At 49.8% G+C, this 18150-nt stretch overlaps 1 protein-coding gene across 1 annotated transcript in view; it reads right to left on the bottom strand.

Moving 5' to 3' along the window:
• Nucleotides 1–10258, bottom strand: part of LOC147104997 (tyrosine-protein phosphatase non-receptor type 22-like) — a 133501-nt gene extending 123243 nt beyond the window's left edge. Inside the window, exon 1 of the mRNA XM_086010993.1 lies at nucleotides 9951–10258. Within this exon, the coding sequence (XP_085867119.1) occupies nucleotides 9951–10085 (135 nt within the window). The 5' untranslated portion in view covers nucleotides 10086–10258. The remainder of the gene's footprint in view (nucleotides 1–9950) is intronic.
• Between the last annotated feature and the right edge of the window lie 7892 nt (nucleotides 10259–18150).

The following is an 18150-nucleotide window of genomic DNA, read 5'->3' as shown; positions in this document are numbered from 1 at the left end:
CGTCTCTGATCCCTTTGAATGCAATGGAGAAAGCCAACGTTTCCACCCATTGCAGCCCCCATTATATGTGGCGACTCAAGGCTATGGCACTGAAAGTGAAATCCAAGTGCAAAACTCTGGCCTGAAGCCAGAAGTACCTGTGCGAGCGCTTAGTCAAAGCAGAAAGCTCTCTGCCTTTGTCTCTCTCCAAATATCTGTCTCTCACACAGAAGGATTGGCACAAAATGGCTGCCACTTATAATGCAGGAGGAGTCCCCTTTAAATAGCGCCCCCCGTGCCCCACAGCGACTGGGAACCGTTCCCCTCTACCAGTTGCTGGGGGCGCCAGGTGCAAAGAAGGGCGGCGCCACTGAAGTTCCGGTTCGGGGCGCACCAAGGGCGTTGCACCATGAAATGACGTCAGGATCTGCGTGCGCAGCTGAGCGGGCGCTGCGGTTTTGCGCCGCCGCTAAATCTTGAGTGAAGTTCGCGAGAGGTGCAGATCACGCCGCGCCCGGGCGCTGGACGCTTAGCGCCCCACTTCTCCTCCTCCTCCTAAGGCGCTAGCAGCTGGCACTAACAACTGAATTTCTAGGCCATATTGTTCAACCTAATATTTTTATAACCTCAAGAGTTCAAAGCCCTTTACAAGGGAGGGGTACCCACAATGGTCTTTATCGTAGTCAAACATCCCATGGCGCTTCACAGGAGCGATTATCAAACAAAATTTGACACCAAGCCACATAACGAGATATGAGGGCAGGTGAGCAAAAGCTTGGTCAAAGAGGTCGGTTTTAAGGAGCGACCACCAATGGTGGAGCGTTTAAAATCGGGGATGCTCAAGAGACCAGAACTGCGATGTTACAGGGTGCAGTGAGCAGAAGGATTTACCTCAGTTATGCAACTGCGCAGAAGTGTGGCAAATGAAATTTAATGTTGATAAATGTCAACTATTACGCATAAGTCAAAAATAAGTACACAATGAACTGAACTAAATTTGGGACACGGAAGCTTAAAAGGGGACCTAGAAACTGCCAGAAAATATGATGGTGATTAAAAAAAGATAGTAGAATTTTGGTAGACTAATTTTGCAGTCCCGTTCATTCATCACCCCCTGTGCTCGCTGACCTACATTGGCTCCCGGTCCGGCAACGCCTCCATTTTAAAATTCTCATCCTTGTTTTCAAATCCCTCGCCCCCCTCCCCATCTCTGCAACCTCCTCCAGCCCCACAACCTTCCAAGATCTCTGCGCTCCTCCAATTCTGGCCTCTTGTGCATCCTGATGTTTTTTGATTTTTCAATGCTCCCTTCACCTCCTCCCAAAATTTTCTTGGTAAGAGAGCAGGGAAGCAACTTCGGAGCATTAGCAACAGGAGGAGGCCATTTGGCCCCTCGAGCCAGTTCCACCATTCAATCGGTACCTCAGCTCCATTCACGCACCATTGCTCCATAGCCCTCGATACGCTCACCCAACAAAAATCCAGCCATCTCAGTCTTGAAATTGCCCCCCGAGCATCCACAGCCTTTTGGGGGAGAGAGTTGCAGATTTCCACCGCCCTTTGTGTGAAGAAATGCTTCCTGAACGGCCTGGCTCTAATTTTAAGGTTACGCCTCCTTGTTCTGGACTTCCCCCACCAGAGGAAATAGTTTCTCAGTATCCACCCGATCGAATCCTTTTATAATTTTAAACACCTCGATCACCCCTCAATCTTCTATACACAGGGGAATGAATACAAGACAAGTCTATGCAGCCTGTTCTCATAATATAACAGTTGAACTCCACCCCCACCCACCCCCAATATAATTCTGGTGAATCTGTGCTGCCCCCCCTCCAAGGCCAATATATCCTTCCTGAGGTGCGGGGCCCAGGACTGAACGCAGTGTCCAGATGGGGTCTGACCAGGACATTGTACAACTGAAGCATCCCTTCCTCCCCTTTGTATTCCAGTCCCCTCAAGATAAAGGCCAATGTTCCATTAACCCTTTTGATCACATTTGGTATCTGTCCACTAGCTTTGAGTGATTGGTGTACATGGACACCCAAATCCCTTTGTTCCTCCACAGCTTCTCGTCTCTCACCATTTAGAAAATATTCCAATTTGTCTTTCTCAGATTCAAAGTGGATTACCTCACACTTCCGCACATTGAACTCCATCTGCCACAGTTTTGCCCACTCACTTAGTCTGTCGATGTCCCTTTGCAACTTCCTCCTCCCATCTGTGTTACTTACTTTGCCTCCTAACCTGGTGCCATCTGCAAACTTGGATATACAGCTCTCTGTTCCTTCATGCTTGACTAATCTACTGGAATTTTTTGAGGATGTAACTGATAAAATAGATAAGGGAGAACCAGTGGATGTGGTGTATTTGGACTTTCAGAAGGCTTTCGATAAAGTCCCGCATAAGAGATTAGCGTGTAAAATAAAGGCACATGGGATTGGGGGCAAGGTACTGACTTGGATAGAGAACTGGTTGGCAGACAGGAAGCAAAGAGTTGGAATAAATGGGTCTTTTTCCGAGTGGCGGGCAGTGACTAATGGGGTACCGCAGGGATCGGTCCTAGGACCCCAGCTATTCACAATATATATTAACGATCTAGACGAGGGAACTAGATGTAATATCTCCAAGTTTGCAGATGACACAAAGGTGGTTTGGACGTGTGTGCTGTGAGGAGGATGCCGAGAAACTCCAGTATGATTTAGGCAGGTTGGGTGATTGGGCAGAAGCATGGCAGATGCAGTATAATGTGGATAAATGTGAGGTTATCCACTTTGGTGGCAAAAACAGAAAGGCAGATTATTATCTGAACGGCAATAGATTGGGAGAAGGGGAAGTGCAACGAGACCTGGGTGTCCTTGTGCACCAGTCACTGAAGGTAAACATGCAGGTGCAGCAGGCGGTTAAGAAGGCAAATGGTATGTTGGCCTTCGTAGCGAGAGGGTTCGAGTACAGGAACAAGGATGTCTTGCTGCAGTTGTACAGGGCCTTGGTGAGACAACATCTTGAGTACTGTGTGCAATTTTGGTCATCTTACCTGAGGAAGGATGTTCTTGCCATGGAGGGAGTGCAGCGAAGATTCACCAGACTGATACCTGGGATGGCAGGAATGACGTATGAGGAGAGATTGGGCCGATTGGGCTTATACTTGCTGGAGTTTAGAAGGATGAGTGGGGATCTCATTGAAACTTATAAAATTCTAACAGGACTAGACAGACTAAATGCAGGAAGGATGTTCCCGATGGCCGGGGAGTCCAGAACCAGGGGTCACAGTCTAAGGATAAGGGGTAAGCCATTTAGGACAGAGATGAGGAGGAATTCCTTCACCCAGAGAGTGGTGAACCTGTGGAATTCTCTACCACAGAAGGCAGTGGAGGCCAATTCATTAAATATATTCAAGAAGGAGTTAAATATATTTCTTAAGGCTAAAGGGATCAAGGGATATGGGGAGAAGGCAGGGACAGGGTACTGAATTTGGATGATCAGCCATGATCTCATTGAATGGCGGAGCAGGCTCGAGGGGCCGAAACGCCTACTCCTGCTCCTATCTTCTATGTTTCTATGTTTCACCCAAGTCATTGATACACAGGGTGAAGAGCTGAGGTTCCAGTACAGATCCCTGGGGAACACCACTTGTCACATCCCGCCAATCAGAGAACATTCCCTTCATCCCTATCCTCTGTCTCCTGCCTCAACCACTAACCCTGGGAGTGAATCCCACAGCCTCACAACTCTCTGTGTGAGGACGTCTCTCCTGCCCTCTGGTCCAAATCTCTCACATTTAATCTTGTATCTCTGGCTTGACCCCTCAACTACTGGGAACAGTCTGCTTTTATCTACCCTGTCCCATCCTTTCAGAATTTTAAACATAATGCAAAATTGTTTAAAATAAAAAGTAACATATTCCTGGGAATGATTCTGGGCAGAAATCTTGTGCCATAAAATGAGACGACAGCCTGAATTTACACTCCATGCTTCTAAAGAAATAAAAGTGGAAAGGACCTGCACTTATATAGCGCCTTTATACTGTGCAGTACTGAGGGAGCGCCGCACTGTCGGAGGGGCAGTACTGAGGGAGCGCTGCACTGTCGGAGGGGCAGTACTGAGGGAGCGCCGCACTGTCGGAGGGGCAGCACTGAGGGAGTGCTGCACTGTCGGAGGGGCAGTACTGAGGGAGTGCCGCACTGTCGGAGGGGCAGTACTGAGGGAGCGCCTCACTGTCGGAGGGGCAGTACTGAGGGAGCGCTGCACTGACAGAGGGGCAGTACTGAGGGAGCGCCTCACTGTCGGAGGGGCAGTACTGAGGGAGCGCCTCACTGTCGGAGGGGCAGTACTGAGGGAGCGCCTCACTGTTGGAGGGGCAGTACTGAGGGAGCGCCGCACTGACAGAGGGGCAGTACTGAGGGAGCGCCGCACTGACGGAGGGGCAGTACTGAGGGAGCGCCGCACTGTCAGAGGGGCAGTACTGAGGGAGCGCCGCACTGTCGGAGGGGCAGTACTGAGAGGGGGCAGTACTGAGGGAGGGCAGTACTGAGGGAGCGCCGCACTGTCAGAGGGGCAGTACTGAGGGAGCGCCGCACTGTCGGAGGTGACGTCTTTCAGATGAGACATTAAACCGAGGCCCCGTCTGCCCTCTCAGATGGATGTAAAAGATCCCACGGCCACTATTTCGAAGAAGAGCAGGGGAGTTCTCCCCGGTGTCCTGGGCCAATATTTATCCCTCAACCAACATCACTAAAACAGATTATCTGGTCATTATCACATTGCTGTTTGTGGGAGCTTGCTGTGCGCAAATTGTCTGCCGCGTTTCCCACATTACAACAGTGACTACACTTCAAAAAGTACTTCATTGGCTGAAAAGCGCTTTGGGGCGTCCGGTGATCGTGAAAGGCGCTATAGAAATGCAAGTCTGTCTTTCTTTCACATCCTCAGAACATCCCAAATGAATTAGTTTTGAGCGAAGTCAGTGTTGTTTTGTCGACAAACCCAGCAACAAATTTTTGCACAGCAAGATTCCACAAACAGCAAATGAATTGAATGACCAGTAAATCTACTGGTGCGGGTTGAGGGCTGAATGGTGGCCAGGACACCGGCGAGAACTCCCCTGCTCACCTTCAAACAGTGCCATGGAATATATTCCACCCACGGAGCAGGCAGACGAGGCCTGGGTTTAATATTTCATTGACCATATAGCACTCCCTCACCGCACTGAAGTGGCAGCCTAGATAACATGCTCAAATCCTGGAGTGAACTCAGATCTATGATCTTCTGAATCAGAGGCAAGACCGTTCCACTGAGCCTAGGCCGTCACTCTGACACTGTGTTTTTTGTGGCTGTTTCCATCATAGGAACAGGAAGAGGCCATTCAGCCCCTCGAGTCTGTTCCGCCATTCAGTGAGGTCATGGCTGATCTGTATCTTAACTCCATCACCTTTTATATCCTTGACTAGAAAAAAATCTATCGATCTCAGATTTGAAATTATTAACTGAGCCCCAGCATCTACTGCTCTTTGTGGGAGAGAGGTCCACACTTCCACCACCCTTTGTGTGAAGAAGTGTTTCCTAACTTCTCTCCTGAATGGCCTGGCTCCGATTTTAAGGTGATGTCCCCCTTGTCCTAGACTCCCTCCACCAGTGGAAAAAGTTTCTCTCCATTTACCCTATCAATTCATTTCAAAATTCTAAACTCCTCAATCAAATCGCCCCTTAACCTTCTATATTCAGTGAATACAAGCCTAGTTTATGTAATCTCTCCTCATAATCTAACACTTGGAGCCCTGGTAACATTCTGGTGAATCTGCGCTGCACTCCTTCCAGGGCCAGTATATCCTGTCTAAGGTGCGGTGCCCAGAACTGTACACCGTGCTCCAGGTGTGGTCTAACCAGGGCTTTGTATAGCTGTAGCATAACTTCCTCCTCTTTATATTCCAGCCCTCTAGTTATAAAGACTAACATTCCATTAGCCTTTCTGATTATATTTTGTACCTGACTACGACATTTTAGTGATCTGTGTACATGGACCCCTAAATCTCTTTGGACCACCACAGTTCCTAACTTTTCACCATTTAAATAATACTCGGATCCATCCTTATTTGGTCCAAAGTGGATGACAACAACAGCAACTTGTATTTATATAGCGCCTTTAATGTAGTAAAATGTCCCAAGGTGCTTCACACAAGTATTATAAGACAAAAAATTTGACACCGAACCACATAAGGAGAAATTAGGGCAGGTGACCAAAAGCTTGGTCAAAGAGGTAGGTTTTAAGGAGCGTCTTAAAGGAGGAGAGAGAGGCGGAGAGGTTTAGGGAGGGAATTACAGAGCTTAGGGCCCAAGCAGCTGAAGGCACGGCTGCCGATGGTGGAGCGATTAAAATCAGGGATGCTCAGGAGGGCAGAATTAGAGGAGCGCAGATATCTCTGGGGGGATTGTGGGGCTGAAGGAGATTACAGAGATAGGGAAGGGGCGAGGCCACAGAGGGATTTGAAAACAAGGATGAGAATTTTGAAAACGAGACCTCAAACTTACCTGTGTTGAAATCCATCTGCCACAGTTTTGCCCACTCACTTAATCTATCAATGCCTCTTTGTAATTTTATGCTCCCGTCTACACTACATACTGTACCGCCAATCTTTGTGTCATCAGCAAACTTGGATATATGGCTCGCTATTGTGTTATCTAAGTCATTAAGAAATATAGCAAACAGTTGAGGTCCCAGTACAGGTCCTTGCGGGACACCACTAGTCACTTCCCTCCAATTAACCATTATTCCTACTCTCTGTCTCCACCGGCTAACCAATCTCCTAACCAGGTCAACAATTTGCCTTCAATTCCAAGAGCTATTACATACATTGAAAGACATCAGGGTCCACATGTTAAATAATGTAGAAATAAAAAGAATTGAAAAAATGCTGGAAATCTGGAAAAAGAAACAGAAATTGCTGGAAAATGTACAGAATAGTCAACCTCTGTGAAATAAATAATGGAATAATGTATGATGGAACTCAGGTTTATGTCTCACTTGTAATAGGTGATTTTAACGGGAGCAAAATCAGGTTTTATATTTGACTTGAAGTGTCACTCTTAAACTGGGGTTGTTCTCCTTAGAGCAGTGAAGGTTAAGGGGAGATTTAATAGAGGTGTTCAAAATCATGAAGGGATTAGACAGAGTAAATAGGGAGAAACAGTTTCCAGTGGCAGGAGGGTCGGTAACCAGAGGACACAGAATTAAGGTGATTGGCAAAAGATCCCAGAGGGGAGATGAGGAGAATTTCTTTACACAGCGAGTTGTTGTGATCTGGACTGCGTGGCCTGAAAGGGCGGTGGAAGCAGATTCAATAGTAACTTTCAAAAAGGAATTGGGTAAATATTTGCAGGGAAAAAATTTGCAGGGCTCTGGGGAAAGAGCAGGGGGGAGTGGGACTAATTGGAGAGCTCTTTCAAAGAGCCGGCACAGGCACGATGGGCCGAATGGTCTCCTCCTGTGCTGTATGATTCTATGACCACCAGCTATGCTGGTTTTATATATATTATATTTATACACACACTACACTTAACAAAATGCTTTATGGGAGGGTGTGAAGGATATTTTCACGAGGTTGGATTCTCTACATTCTCCATCAGATGACATCATCCATCTAGTTTTACTGTTGAAGTTCATGTGGCCTAGATGTCCATTTTGAACCAGTTAGATAACAGTCCTCCCTCATTACGTACAGCAGCCTCTGCACAGTCACATCACGTTACACGCTTACCAGAAATACACCCGTCCTGCGCCTTTTGAAAATATCTTCAAATCCCTTCAGGATTGTCATTTAATAACCTTCACTGATTAGTGAGCACTTGGGAAAAACAATATTACATTCTGACAAAGACCCGATTAAAAAAGGGTTGGTATAATGTTGGTCAGAATTTAACATAAGTTTACTTTACAGAAGAGGATAATTTTGAAGGTTAAATCCAGACACGGGGGTTTTAGACTTTTCTGTGTACGGAAACCACTCAAAAAACTGCAGATACTGAAACGGTCGCAAGCATCCCCTGTAAATACTGACACACTCCCGGGGACCCTCTGTAAATACTGACACACTCCCGGGGACCCTCTGTAAATACTGACACACTCCCGGGGACCCCCCTGTAAATACTGACACACTCCCGGGGACCCTCTGTAAATACTGACACACCCCCGGGGACCCCCTGTAAATACTGACACTCCCGGGGACCCCCTGTAAATACAGACACACTCCCGGGGACCCCCTGTAAATACAGACACACTCCCGGGGACCCCCTGTAAATACAGACACACTCCTGGGGACCCCCTGTAAATAATGACACACTCCCGGGGACCCCTGTAAATACTGACACACTCCCGGGGACCCCCTGTAAATACAGACACACTCCCGGGGACCCCCTGTAAATACAGACACACTCCCGGGGACCCCCTGTAAATACAGACACACTCCTGGGGACCCCCTGTAAATACTGACACACTCCCGGGGACCCCTGTAAATACTGACACACTCCCGGGGACCCCCTGTAAATACTGACACACTCCCGGGGACCCCCTGTAAATACAGACACACTCCTGGGGACCCCCTGTAAATAATGACACACTCCCAGGGACCCCTGTAAATACTGACACACTCCCAGGGACCCCCTGTAAATACTGACACACTCCCGGGGACCCCCTGTAAATACTGACACACTCCCGGGGACCCCCCTGTAAATATTGACACCCTCCCAGAGACCCCCTGTAAATACTGATACACTCCCAGAGACCTCCTGTAAATACTGACACCCCCGGGGCCCCATAGAAACATAGAAGATAGGAGCAGGAGTAGGCCATTTGGCCCCTCGAGCCTGTTCCGCCATTTAATGAGATCATGGCTGATCATCCAAATTCGGTAACCTGACCCTGCTTTCGCCCCATATCCCTTGAACCCTTTAGCCTTAAGAAATATATCTAACTCCTCCTTGAATATATTTAATGAATTAACCTCAACTGCCTTCTGTGGTAGAGAATTCCACAGGTTCCCCTGTAAATACTGACACACTCCCGGGGGCCCCCTGTAAATACTGACACACTCCCGGGGACCCCCTGTAAATACAGACACACTCCCGGAGACCCCCTGTAAAAACTGACACACTCCTGGGGACCCCCTGTAAATACCGACACACTCCTGGGGACCCCCTGTAAATACCGACATACTCCCAGAGACCCCCTGTAAATACTGACACACTCCCGGGGACCCACTGTAAATGCTGACGCACTCCCAGAGACTCCCTGTAAATACTGACACACTCCCGGGGACCCACTGTAAATACTGACACACTCTCGGGGACCCCCTGTAAATACTGACACACTCTCGGGGACCCCCTGTAAATACTGACACACTCCCGGGGACCCCCTGTAAATACTGACACACTCCTGGGGACCCCCTGTAAATACTGACACACTCCCGGGGACCCCCCTGTAAATACTGACACGCTCCTGGGGACCCCCTGTAAATACTGACACACTCCCGGGGACCCCCTGCAGTTATTGAGACTCACACAGGCCCCCTCAGTCCCCCCCCCCCATAAAAATTGACACACTCCCGTGAACCCCCTATCCAAACTTCTACAAGTCAGTGTTAAGAACCATAAGGAACACAGCGCTATCATTGCAGGCAAACTTCTTGCTGTTGGTGAAACTTGTTAATGAGTCACTCGTAATTTTTTTTTAAACCACAGAAAGCAGAGGGGGAGAAATCTGATGATTGGGATCCCCAGGGTACAGGGACACCCCATGTCCAGACCTCTGACTAGAGGGAGACCCGCAGTCTCTCTCCCCTCCACCTGTTCTCCCCCTTCTCAGTTGATTTCTACCTGTCAGTTCCGCCTGGCCAGTTTCACAGCCCTTGCCGGTCTCGGTCCCGGTCCCTTCCAACCCCCTCCCCACAGGCTTTCCACAGTGGACTCAGCAATGGTCTTACCAGAAATTCCCCGGGAATGTTCTCCTCTTTGCTGCGTTTCTTGCTCTGCACCTGTTTGAGGAATCTCAGGAGGACAGTTCCCTGGTCCATGCTGAGAATTGGCAAGCTGCACGCAGGGCTCCCCGGCCGCCGCATGACATGACAAGCAGGGCTGAGACCTCAGCTGGCCAGAAGGGCAGGAGTCAGCGCTGCATGTCTGCGATTTCAATAAAGGCATGAAGCGTCTTGAGGGAAGTCAACACTCACTGTTGCTGTGGTCAGAGAGGGGGAAACAGGCGCGCTCGCCCTAGGTCCTCTGGATCCATCGCACACTGGCGATTTAAAGGGGCATTGACTTCACAAAGAAAATGTTAAGCAAACACTTTTTTTAAAATTTGAACTTTGGCTGCCTCTAAAGATTGACTTCTTTTTACTGGAAAGAGATTGTTCTTAAACATTAAACAATTCATTTTAGGGAATTGTGATTGACTTGTAACATAACCTGAATAAAACTTTGGACATTTAATTTTTCCTTTTTTCTATTTTGAGTGCTTTTCAGATCATTTTATTTCTTCCCTGGTGTGTCTGTCTGTGAGTGTGTGGGTGTGAGTGTGTGTGAGTGTGTGAGTGTGAGTGTGAGAGTGAGAGTGTGTTTGTGAGTGTGAGAGTGAGAGTGTGTTTGTGAGTGTGAGAGTGAGAGTGAGAGTGAGTGTGTGTTTGTGAGTGTGAGAGTGAGAGTGAGAGTGAGTGTGTGTTTGTGAGTGAGTGTGAGTGTGTAAGAGTGAGTGTGAGAGTGAGTGTGTGTGTCTGAGTGTGTCTGTGTATGAGTGTGTGTGTCTGTGTGTGAGTGTCTGTGAGTATGAGTGTGAGTGAGTGTGAGTGTGTGTGTGAGTGAGTGTGAGAGTGAGTGTGTGTCTGAGTGTGTCTGTGTATGAGTGTGTGTGTCTGTGTGTGAGTGTCTGTGAGTATGAGTATGTGTGTGAGTGTGTGTGTGTGAGTGAGTGTGTGAGTGTGTGAGTGCGAGTGATTGTGAGTATGAGTGTGAGTGTGTGAGTGTCAGTGGTTCTGCTGCACAGGACGGGAGGAAAAAGAGCGGGAGAGCTATAGTGATAGGGGATTCTACTGTAAGGGGAATAGATAGGCATTTCTGCGGCCGCAAACGAGACTCCAGGATGGTGTGTTGCCTCCCTGGTGCAAGGGTCAAGGATGTCTCGGAGCGGCTGCAGGGCATTCTGGAGGGGGAGGGGGAGGGGGAGGGTGAACAGCCAGTTGTCATGGTGCATATAGGCACCAACGATATAGGTAAAAACCGGGATGAGGTCCTAAAAGCTGAATATAAGGAGTTAGGAGGTAAATTAAAAAATAGGACCTCAAAGGTAGTGATCTCAGGATTGCTACCAGTGCCACGTGATAGTCAGAGTAGAAATAGAAGGATATTTCAGATGAATACATGGCTAGAGGAATGGTGCAAGGGGGAGGGATTCAAATTCCTGGGACATTGGAACCGGTTCTGAGGGAGGTGGGACCAGTACAAACTGGACGGTTTGCACCTGGGCAGGACCGGGACCAATGTCCTAGGGGGAGCGTTGGCTAGTGCCGTTGGGGAGGGTTTGAACTAAAATGGCAGGGGGTTGGGAACCTGTGCAAGGAGGCAGAGGAAAGGGAAGCAAGGACAGAAGTAAAAGACAGGAAGGAGAAAAGTAAAAGTGGCAGTCAGAGAAATCAAGGGGGAGAAATTCAGTATCGCCACGTTTGGGGCGTTATACTCGAGCGGGCGCGAAATTTAGCGCCCGGCGCAAATTATCGCCACCTACTGCTAAATTGACCTGCTTCGCCCCAGGAGGTGCTTGGAGCGCTAAAACAGGCACTGCACGACTGTCCTAAGGCGCTAAGCCGGAGAAGCGAGGCGCTACCACCGAGAGCGGGTGCAGCGCAGGTGCGGCCAGTTAGTGATTGCATGCAGACACGCTGGCGCCGGTCAGCTCTTAAAGGGGAGGGTCGATCTTGGATTGCAGCCACACCCTGCACATCGGAGCCCTGATTCTCGGCCTGGACAGACCTGCTGCCACATTCTAACGCCTAGGACCATGGAGAGGGCCAGGGAGCGAGGGCAGCGGTTCAGTGAGGGGGCCCTGCAGGTTCTGGTTGGCGCGGTGGAGCACAGGCGATCTATCCTGTTTCCGGACAGTGGCAGGAGGCCGCTGCCCAACGACTATCGCAAAGCTTGGAGGGAGGTGGCTCACAGAGTAACCGCCATCAGCATGGTGCCTAGGACCCCTGTGCAATGCAGGAAGAAGTTCAACGACCTCACTCGGGTCGTCAGGGTGAGTACCCTTTTCAGTATCCTCTTCATCCCTGCATGTGCACCTCACTTTATGGCCAAAGGGTCCTGAAAGCCCCAATGCCCAGCCCTCATCCAACACCTATGGGCCTTTCATGAAACTCACATGCACATTCAGCACTTTACACACTGTAAGGGCTATTCAACCATGGGAGGCAGTGCAGCCAAGATCAGGGCTTCACACTGTAAGGGCTATTCGACCATGGGAGGCAGTGCAGCCAAGATCAGGGCTTCACACTGTAAGGGCTATTCGACCATGGGAGGCAGTGCAGCCATGATCATGGCTTCACACTGTACTCAGAGCCCATCCTTTCTCTTGCAGGGCAAGCTGGCCCATAACAGGAGGCAGCAGCAATGGACTGGGGGAGGCCGGCCTCACCTTCAAGACCTCAGCGATCTGGAGCAGCGAGTCCAGCGCATTATGGCAGGCCGGATGATTGGCCCCGTCTCCACTGGAGATGCCGACCCCATTCTGGACAGCAATGGTAAGGTCATCACCTTTTTGACCTCTCTCCTTCCACTTGTGCCTCACACCGGCATCCTTTGCCACTATCGAACCAATACAGTGCATTGCAGCACTCATGCCTCCCTCGCTGCTGCCCTGTCCTCACGCTAAAGCAACTCTTGTACCTCCCTGCTTTCAGATGTTGATTCGCCAGGTGAGGAGGCGGGCCCTCAAGCTGCCACTGTGAGTGATTCTGAAGGCGAGGAGGAAGAGGAAGCCGGACCATCAGTGCCACCCTCAGCCGAGGCAGCCCATGGCCATAATGGGGACACGTCTTCCCTGGAGGGGAGCAGGGGGGAAGGGTCTGAGGAGGGTGAAGCTCCGGGCCAGCGGGCTGCAGCAACGTGGCGGCGGGGGTGGGGGTAGGGAAGCTCGGCGGCCTTCTCCCCGGAGGGAGAGTCTGGCCTCCAGTCCTGCTACAGTGAGCGCAGAGGAGGTGCGGCTCCTCACTGAAATGGGTGCCCAGGCGGAGCAGAGGCGCACTGAGCTCATGGCTGCAGTGGCAAGGATGCCCGAATCCATTGAGTCACTGGCAAGGAGTGTCCAGGACTTCGGTGCAGCACAGGCAAGGAGTCTGCAGGATTTCGGTGCAGCACTGGCAAGGAGTCTGCAGGACTTCAGTGCAGCACAGGCGGCTTCCACGCAAGTGCTTAGTGGTGCAATGCAGTCAGTGGCTGGTCTGATGCAGACGCAGATTGAGGCCACACGAGCACTGACTGCTGCCACCCTCGCTGGATCGGGCATGAATCGCCGGGGCCCTCGCCGCACCGCAGCAGGCCAGCAGTCTGTGCTTCAGCAGATTGCTCCGCATGCTGCAGTGCTGCCCCGTGGGAGTGCCAGTGTGTCGTCCGACCAGGGAGTGGCTGTCCTGTCAGGATGGCAGCATTCCTGCTGCCAACACTGTCACTTCTCCACTGCAGCTGCCACCACCTGTAGGACAGACTGCTGCCGCCCATGCAGATTTGGAGCGGTCAGCAGCTGGGCCCTCCAGGCCCAGAGCTGGTCCAGGCCGTCCCTCAAGGGCATCTGCCGACTCAGTTTCTGACACTCAGCAGCCTTCCCCCAGCCTTGCTGCAGCCACTGGGATCCCATTGTGGAGGAGCTGCAGGGTGGCAAGGGGCCAATCTCGCAAGCGAAGCAGATCACCCTCGAAGGGCAAAAAGTAGGTGTGGCAAAATGCTGTTAATTTTTTTACTGCAGGCCGAGGATCGTGGTCATTTTTTGTTTACTCTTTTGTTCATTGTCTCCAGGTTGTGAGAGCCAGTTATGTGTCTGACTGCTTTTTTGGGGGTTTCTCTCTATTACTTTGTCATGCGGGAAGGGCACACAGTTTGTTAAATAAAGAAGTGTCTTTATTCAGATTGTGCATGTTTGCTCTTTGAACTATTTGTTGCCTTGACCGGCTCAGGGGTTGTGGAACGGTTCCATTCATGTTCTTTCAATGGCACAAGCCATTCCCTCAGAGGGGGCCTAGAACTGACTTGCAATAAGCTGCTGACGGACGGCTCTTGCACTTTGTGCCTCCCTCCCGTCTTGGTGCTCCTCCTCCTCCTCTTCCTCCTCTGCTGGTGCTCCAATGTCTGGTGGCAGTGGCTGAGTCCTGAGGATTGCCAGGTTATGCAGCATGCAGCACACTACAACGAAATGGGAGACTCGCTCAGGTGAGTACTGAAGGGCTCCCCCGGAATGGTCCAGACAGCGGAACCGTTGCTTTAGCACGCCGATTGATGTTCCTGGTCGCTTGATGGCTCTCATTGTATCGTTCTTCAGCAGGGGTGCTGGGCGCACGGAGCGGGGTCATCAGCCAGGTGCACAGGGGATAGCCCTTGTCCCCGAGAAGCCAGCCTCCTGGGTGAGCCGGGCTTCGAAAAGGTCTGCCACAGAAGTCTGGCGCAGGATGAAGGCGTCGTGGTTGCTGCCTGGAAAGCGGGCATTGACAGCGAGTATCAGCTGTCTGTGGTCACACACCAACTGGACGTTCAACGAATGGAACCTCTTCCGGTTGTGGTAATCCTCGGCATTCTCTTGCGGCGCCCGCAAAGCCACATGTGTGCAGTCAGTGGTGCCCTGGACCATGGGGAAGCCAGCTATTCTTGCAAATCCCATTACGCGCTCTTGCTGCTTGTCCAGGGTCATGGGGAAGGAAATGTACTGACGTCTCCTTTTTAAGAGGGCATTCGTGACTTGGCAGATGCAGCAATGCACCGCGAACTGGGAGACATTGGCAATGTCCCCAGTAGCGGATTGGAAGGAGCCGGTGGTATAGCAGTTGAGAGCCACTGTCACCTTCACTGCCACCGACAGAGATGTCCTGCTCCTCAGTTGAGGCTGCAGATCTGGCTGAAGCAGGTGGCAGAGCTCAGTGACTACCTCCCTGCTGAATCGAAGCCTCCGAAAACACTGCTCCTCAGACATGTTGAGGTATGAGAACTGTTGGCGGAATACCCTGGGAGGGTAAGGCCTCCTGTGCCGACGCCTGTTGGCCCTCCTCCATCTGGCCATGATTGGCACTCTTTGTCAGCGTCTCTGAGCCCTCTCAATGCAATGGAGAAACCCTACGTTTCCACTCATTGCAGCCCCCATAGTATGTGGCCACTCAAGGTTATGCCAGTGAAAAATCAAACCAACTACAAAGTTCTGGGCTGAAGCCAGAAGTACCTCAGCGAGCGCTGACTCAATGCAGAAAGCTCTCTCCCTTTGTCTCTCTGCAAATCTCTCTCTCTCACAGAAGGAGTGGTCCAAAAATGGCTACCACAAAGAAGCCAGGAGGAGCCCCCTTTAAATAGCGCCCCCCCAGCCCCACAGCGACTGGGAACCGTTCCAGTCAACCAGTCGCTGGGAGTGCCAGGCGGAAAGGAGGGGGGCACCACTGAAGTTCCGGTTCAGGGCGCCCCAAGGGCGTTGCACCATGAAATGACGTCAGGATCTGCGCGCGCAGCTGAGCGGGCGTTGCGGTTTTGCGCCGCCACTAAATGTCCGCTCAATTTCACCAGAGGTGCAGGTCTCACCACGCCCGGGCGCTAGCCGTATCGCACCCCACTTATCGCCCTCCTAAGGCGCTAACGGGTGGCGCTAATAAATGAATTTCTCCCCCCAAGTGTTTAAATCAAACATGGCCACAGTAAATAATCATTCTAAAAGGTCTAAGAGTGTTAAAAAAAACAAGCTTGAAGGCAATAAGGTGGATGAATTAGCTGCGCAAATAGATGTAAACAGATATGATATAATTGGGATTACGGAGACATGGCTCCAGGGTGACCAAGGCTGGGAATTCAACATCCAGGGGTATTCAATATTCAGGAAAGACAGGCAAAAAGGAAAAGGAGGTGGGGTAGCATTGCTAGTTAAAGAGCAGATTAACACAATAGTAAGGAAGGATATTAGCTCTGATGATGTGGAATCTGTATGGGTAGAGCTGAGAAATACCAAGGGGCAGAAAATGTTAGTGGGAGTTGTATACAGACCCCCAAACAGTAATGCTGAGGTTGGGGATGGCATTAAACAGGAAATTAGAGATGCGTGCAATAAGGGCACAGCAGTTATCAGGGGTGACTTAAATCTACATATAGATTGGGCTAACCAAATTAGCAACAATACTGTGGAGGAGGAATTCCTGGAGTGTATACGGGATGGTTTCCTGGACCAATATGTTGAGGAACCAAGTAGAGATTAGGTCATCTTAGGCTGGGTATTATGTAATGAGAAAGGATCAATTAACAATCTTGTTGTGCGAGGCCCCTTGGGGCGAAGCGATCATAATATGATAGAATTCTTCAATAAGATGGAGAGTGAAGTATTTGACTCAGAGACTAGGGTCCTGAATTTAAATAAAGGAAACTACGATGGTATGAGGCGCGAGTTGGCTAGGGTGGATTGGGGAATGTTACTTAAAGGGTTAACGGTGGATAGGCAATGGCAAACATTTAAAGATCGCATGGATGAACTACAGAATTTGTTCATCCCTGTTTGGCATAAAAATAAAACAAAGAAGGTGACTCAACCGTGGCTAACAAGGGAAATTAGGGCTAGCATAAGATCCAAGGAGAGCACATATAAATTGGCCAGAAAAAGCAGCAAACCTGAGGATTGGGAGCAGTTTAGGATTCAGCAAAGGAGGACAAAGGGATTAATTAAGAGGGGGAAAATAGAGTATGAGAGTAAGTTTTCAGGGAACATAAAAACTGACTGTAAAAGCTTCTATAGATATGTGAAGAGAAAAAGATTGGTGAAGTCAAGCGTAGGTCCCTTGCAGTCAGAATCAGGGGAATTTATAATGGGGAACAAAGAAATGGCTGACCAATTAAATACATACTTTGGTTCTGTCTTCACAAAGGAGGACACAAATAACCTCCCAGAGATGTCGAGGAACATAGGGTCTAATGAGAGGGAGGAACTGAATGAAATCAGTGTTTGTAGGGAAATGATGTTAGGGAAATTGACGGGATTGAAGGCCGATAAATCCCCAGGGCCTGATAATCTACATCCTAGGGTACTTAAGGAAGTGGCCCTAGAAATAGTAGATGCATTGCTGGTCATCTTCCAAAATTCTAGAGACTCTGGAACAGTTCCCATGGATTGGAGGGTAGCTAATGTAACCCCACTATTCAAAAAAGGTGGTAGAGAAAAAATGGGGAATTATAGACCGGTAAGCCTGACATCGGTAGTGGGGAAAATGCTAGGGTCCATTATAAAAGATGTAATAGCAGAGCACTTGGAAAACAGGATCGGACAAAGTCAACATGGATTTACAAAAGGTAAATCGTGCTTGACTAATCTACTGAAATTTTTTGAGGATGTAACTGGTAGGATAGATAAGGGAGAACCAGTGGATGTGGTGTATTTGGACTTTCAGAAGGCTTTCGATAAGGTCCCGCATAAGAGATTAGTGTGTAAAGTTAATGCACATGGGATTGGGGGTAAGGTACTGACTTGGATAGAGAACTGGTTGGCAGACAGGAAGCAAAGAGTTGGAATAAACGGGTCTTTTTCCGAGTGGCAGGCAGTGACTAGTGGGGTACCGCAGGGATCGGTCCTTGGACCCCAGCTATTCACAATATATATTAATGATCTAGACAAGGGAACTAGATGTAATATCTCCAAGTTTGCAGACAACACAAAGCTGGGTGGGCATGTGTGCTGTGAGGAGGATGCCGAGAAACTCCAGTATGATTTGGACAGTTTGGGTGATTGGGCAGATGCATGGCAGATGCAGTATAATGTGGATAAATGCGAGGTTATCCACTTTGGTGGCAAAAACAGGAAGGCAGATTATTATCTGAACGGCAATAGATTGGGAGAAGGAGAAGTGCAACGAGACCTGGGTGTCCTTGTGCACCAGTCGCTGAAGGTAAGCATGCAGGTGCAGCAGGCGGTTA

The sequence above is a fragment of the Somniosus microcephalus genome, chromosome 18 (assembly GCF_052327205.1).
Source record: "Somniosus microcephalus isolate GS21.2 chromosome 18, FLI_Smic_1.0, whole genome shotgun sequence".
NCBI classification, from domain to species: domain Eukaryota; kingdom Metazoa; phylum Chordata; class Chondrichthyes; order Squaliformes; family Somniosidae; genus Somniosus; species Somniosus microcephalus.
This window is presented reverse-complemented; position numbering and strand designations above follow the sequence as displayed.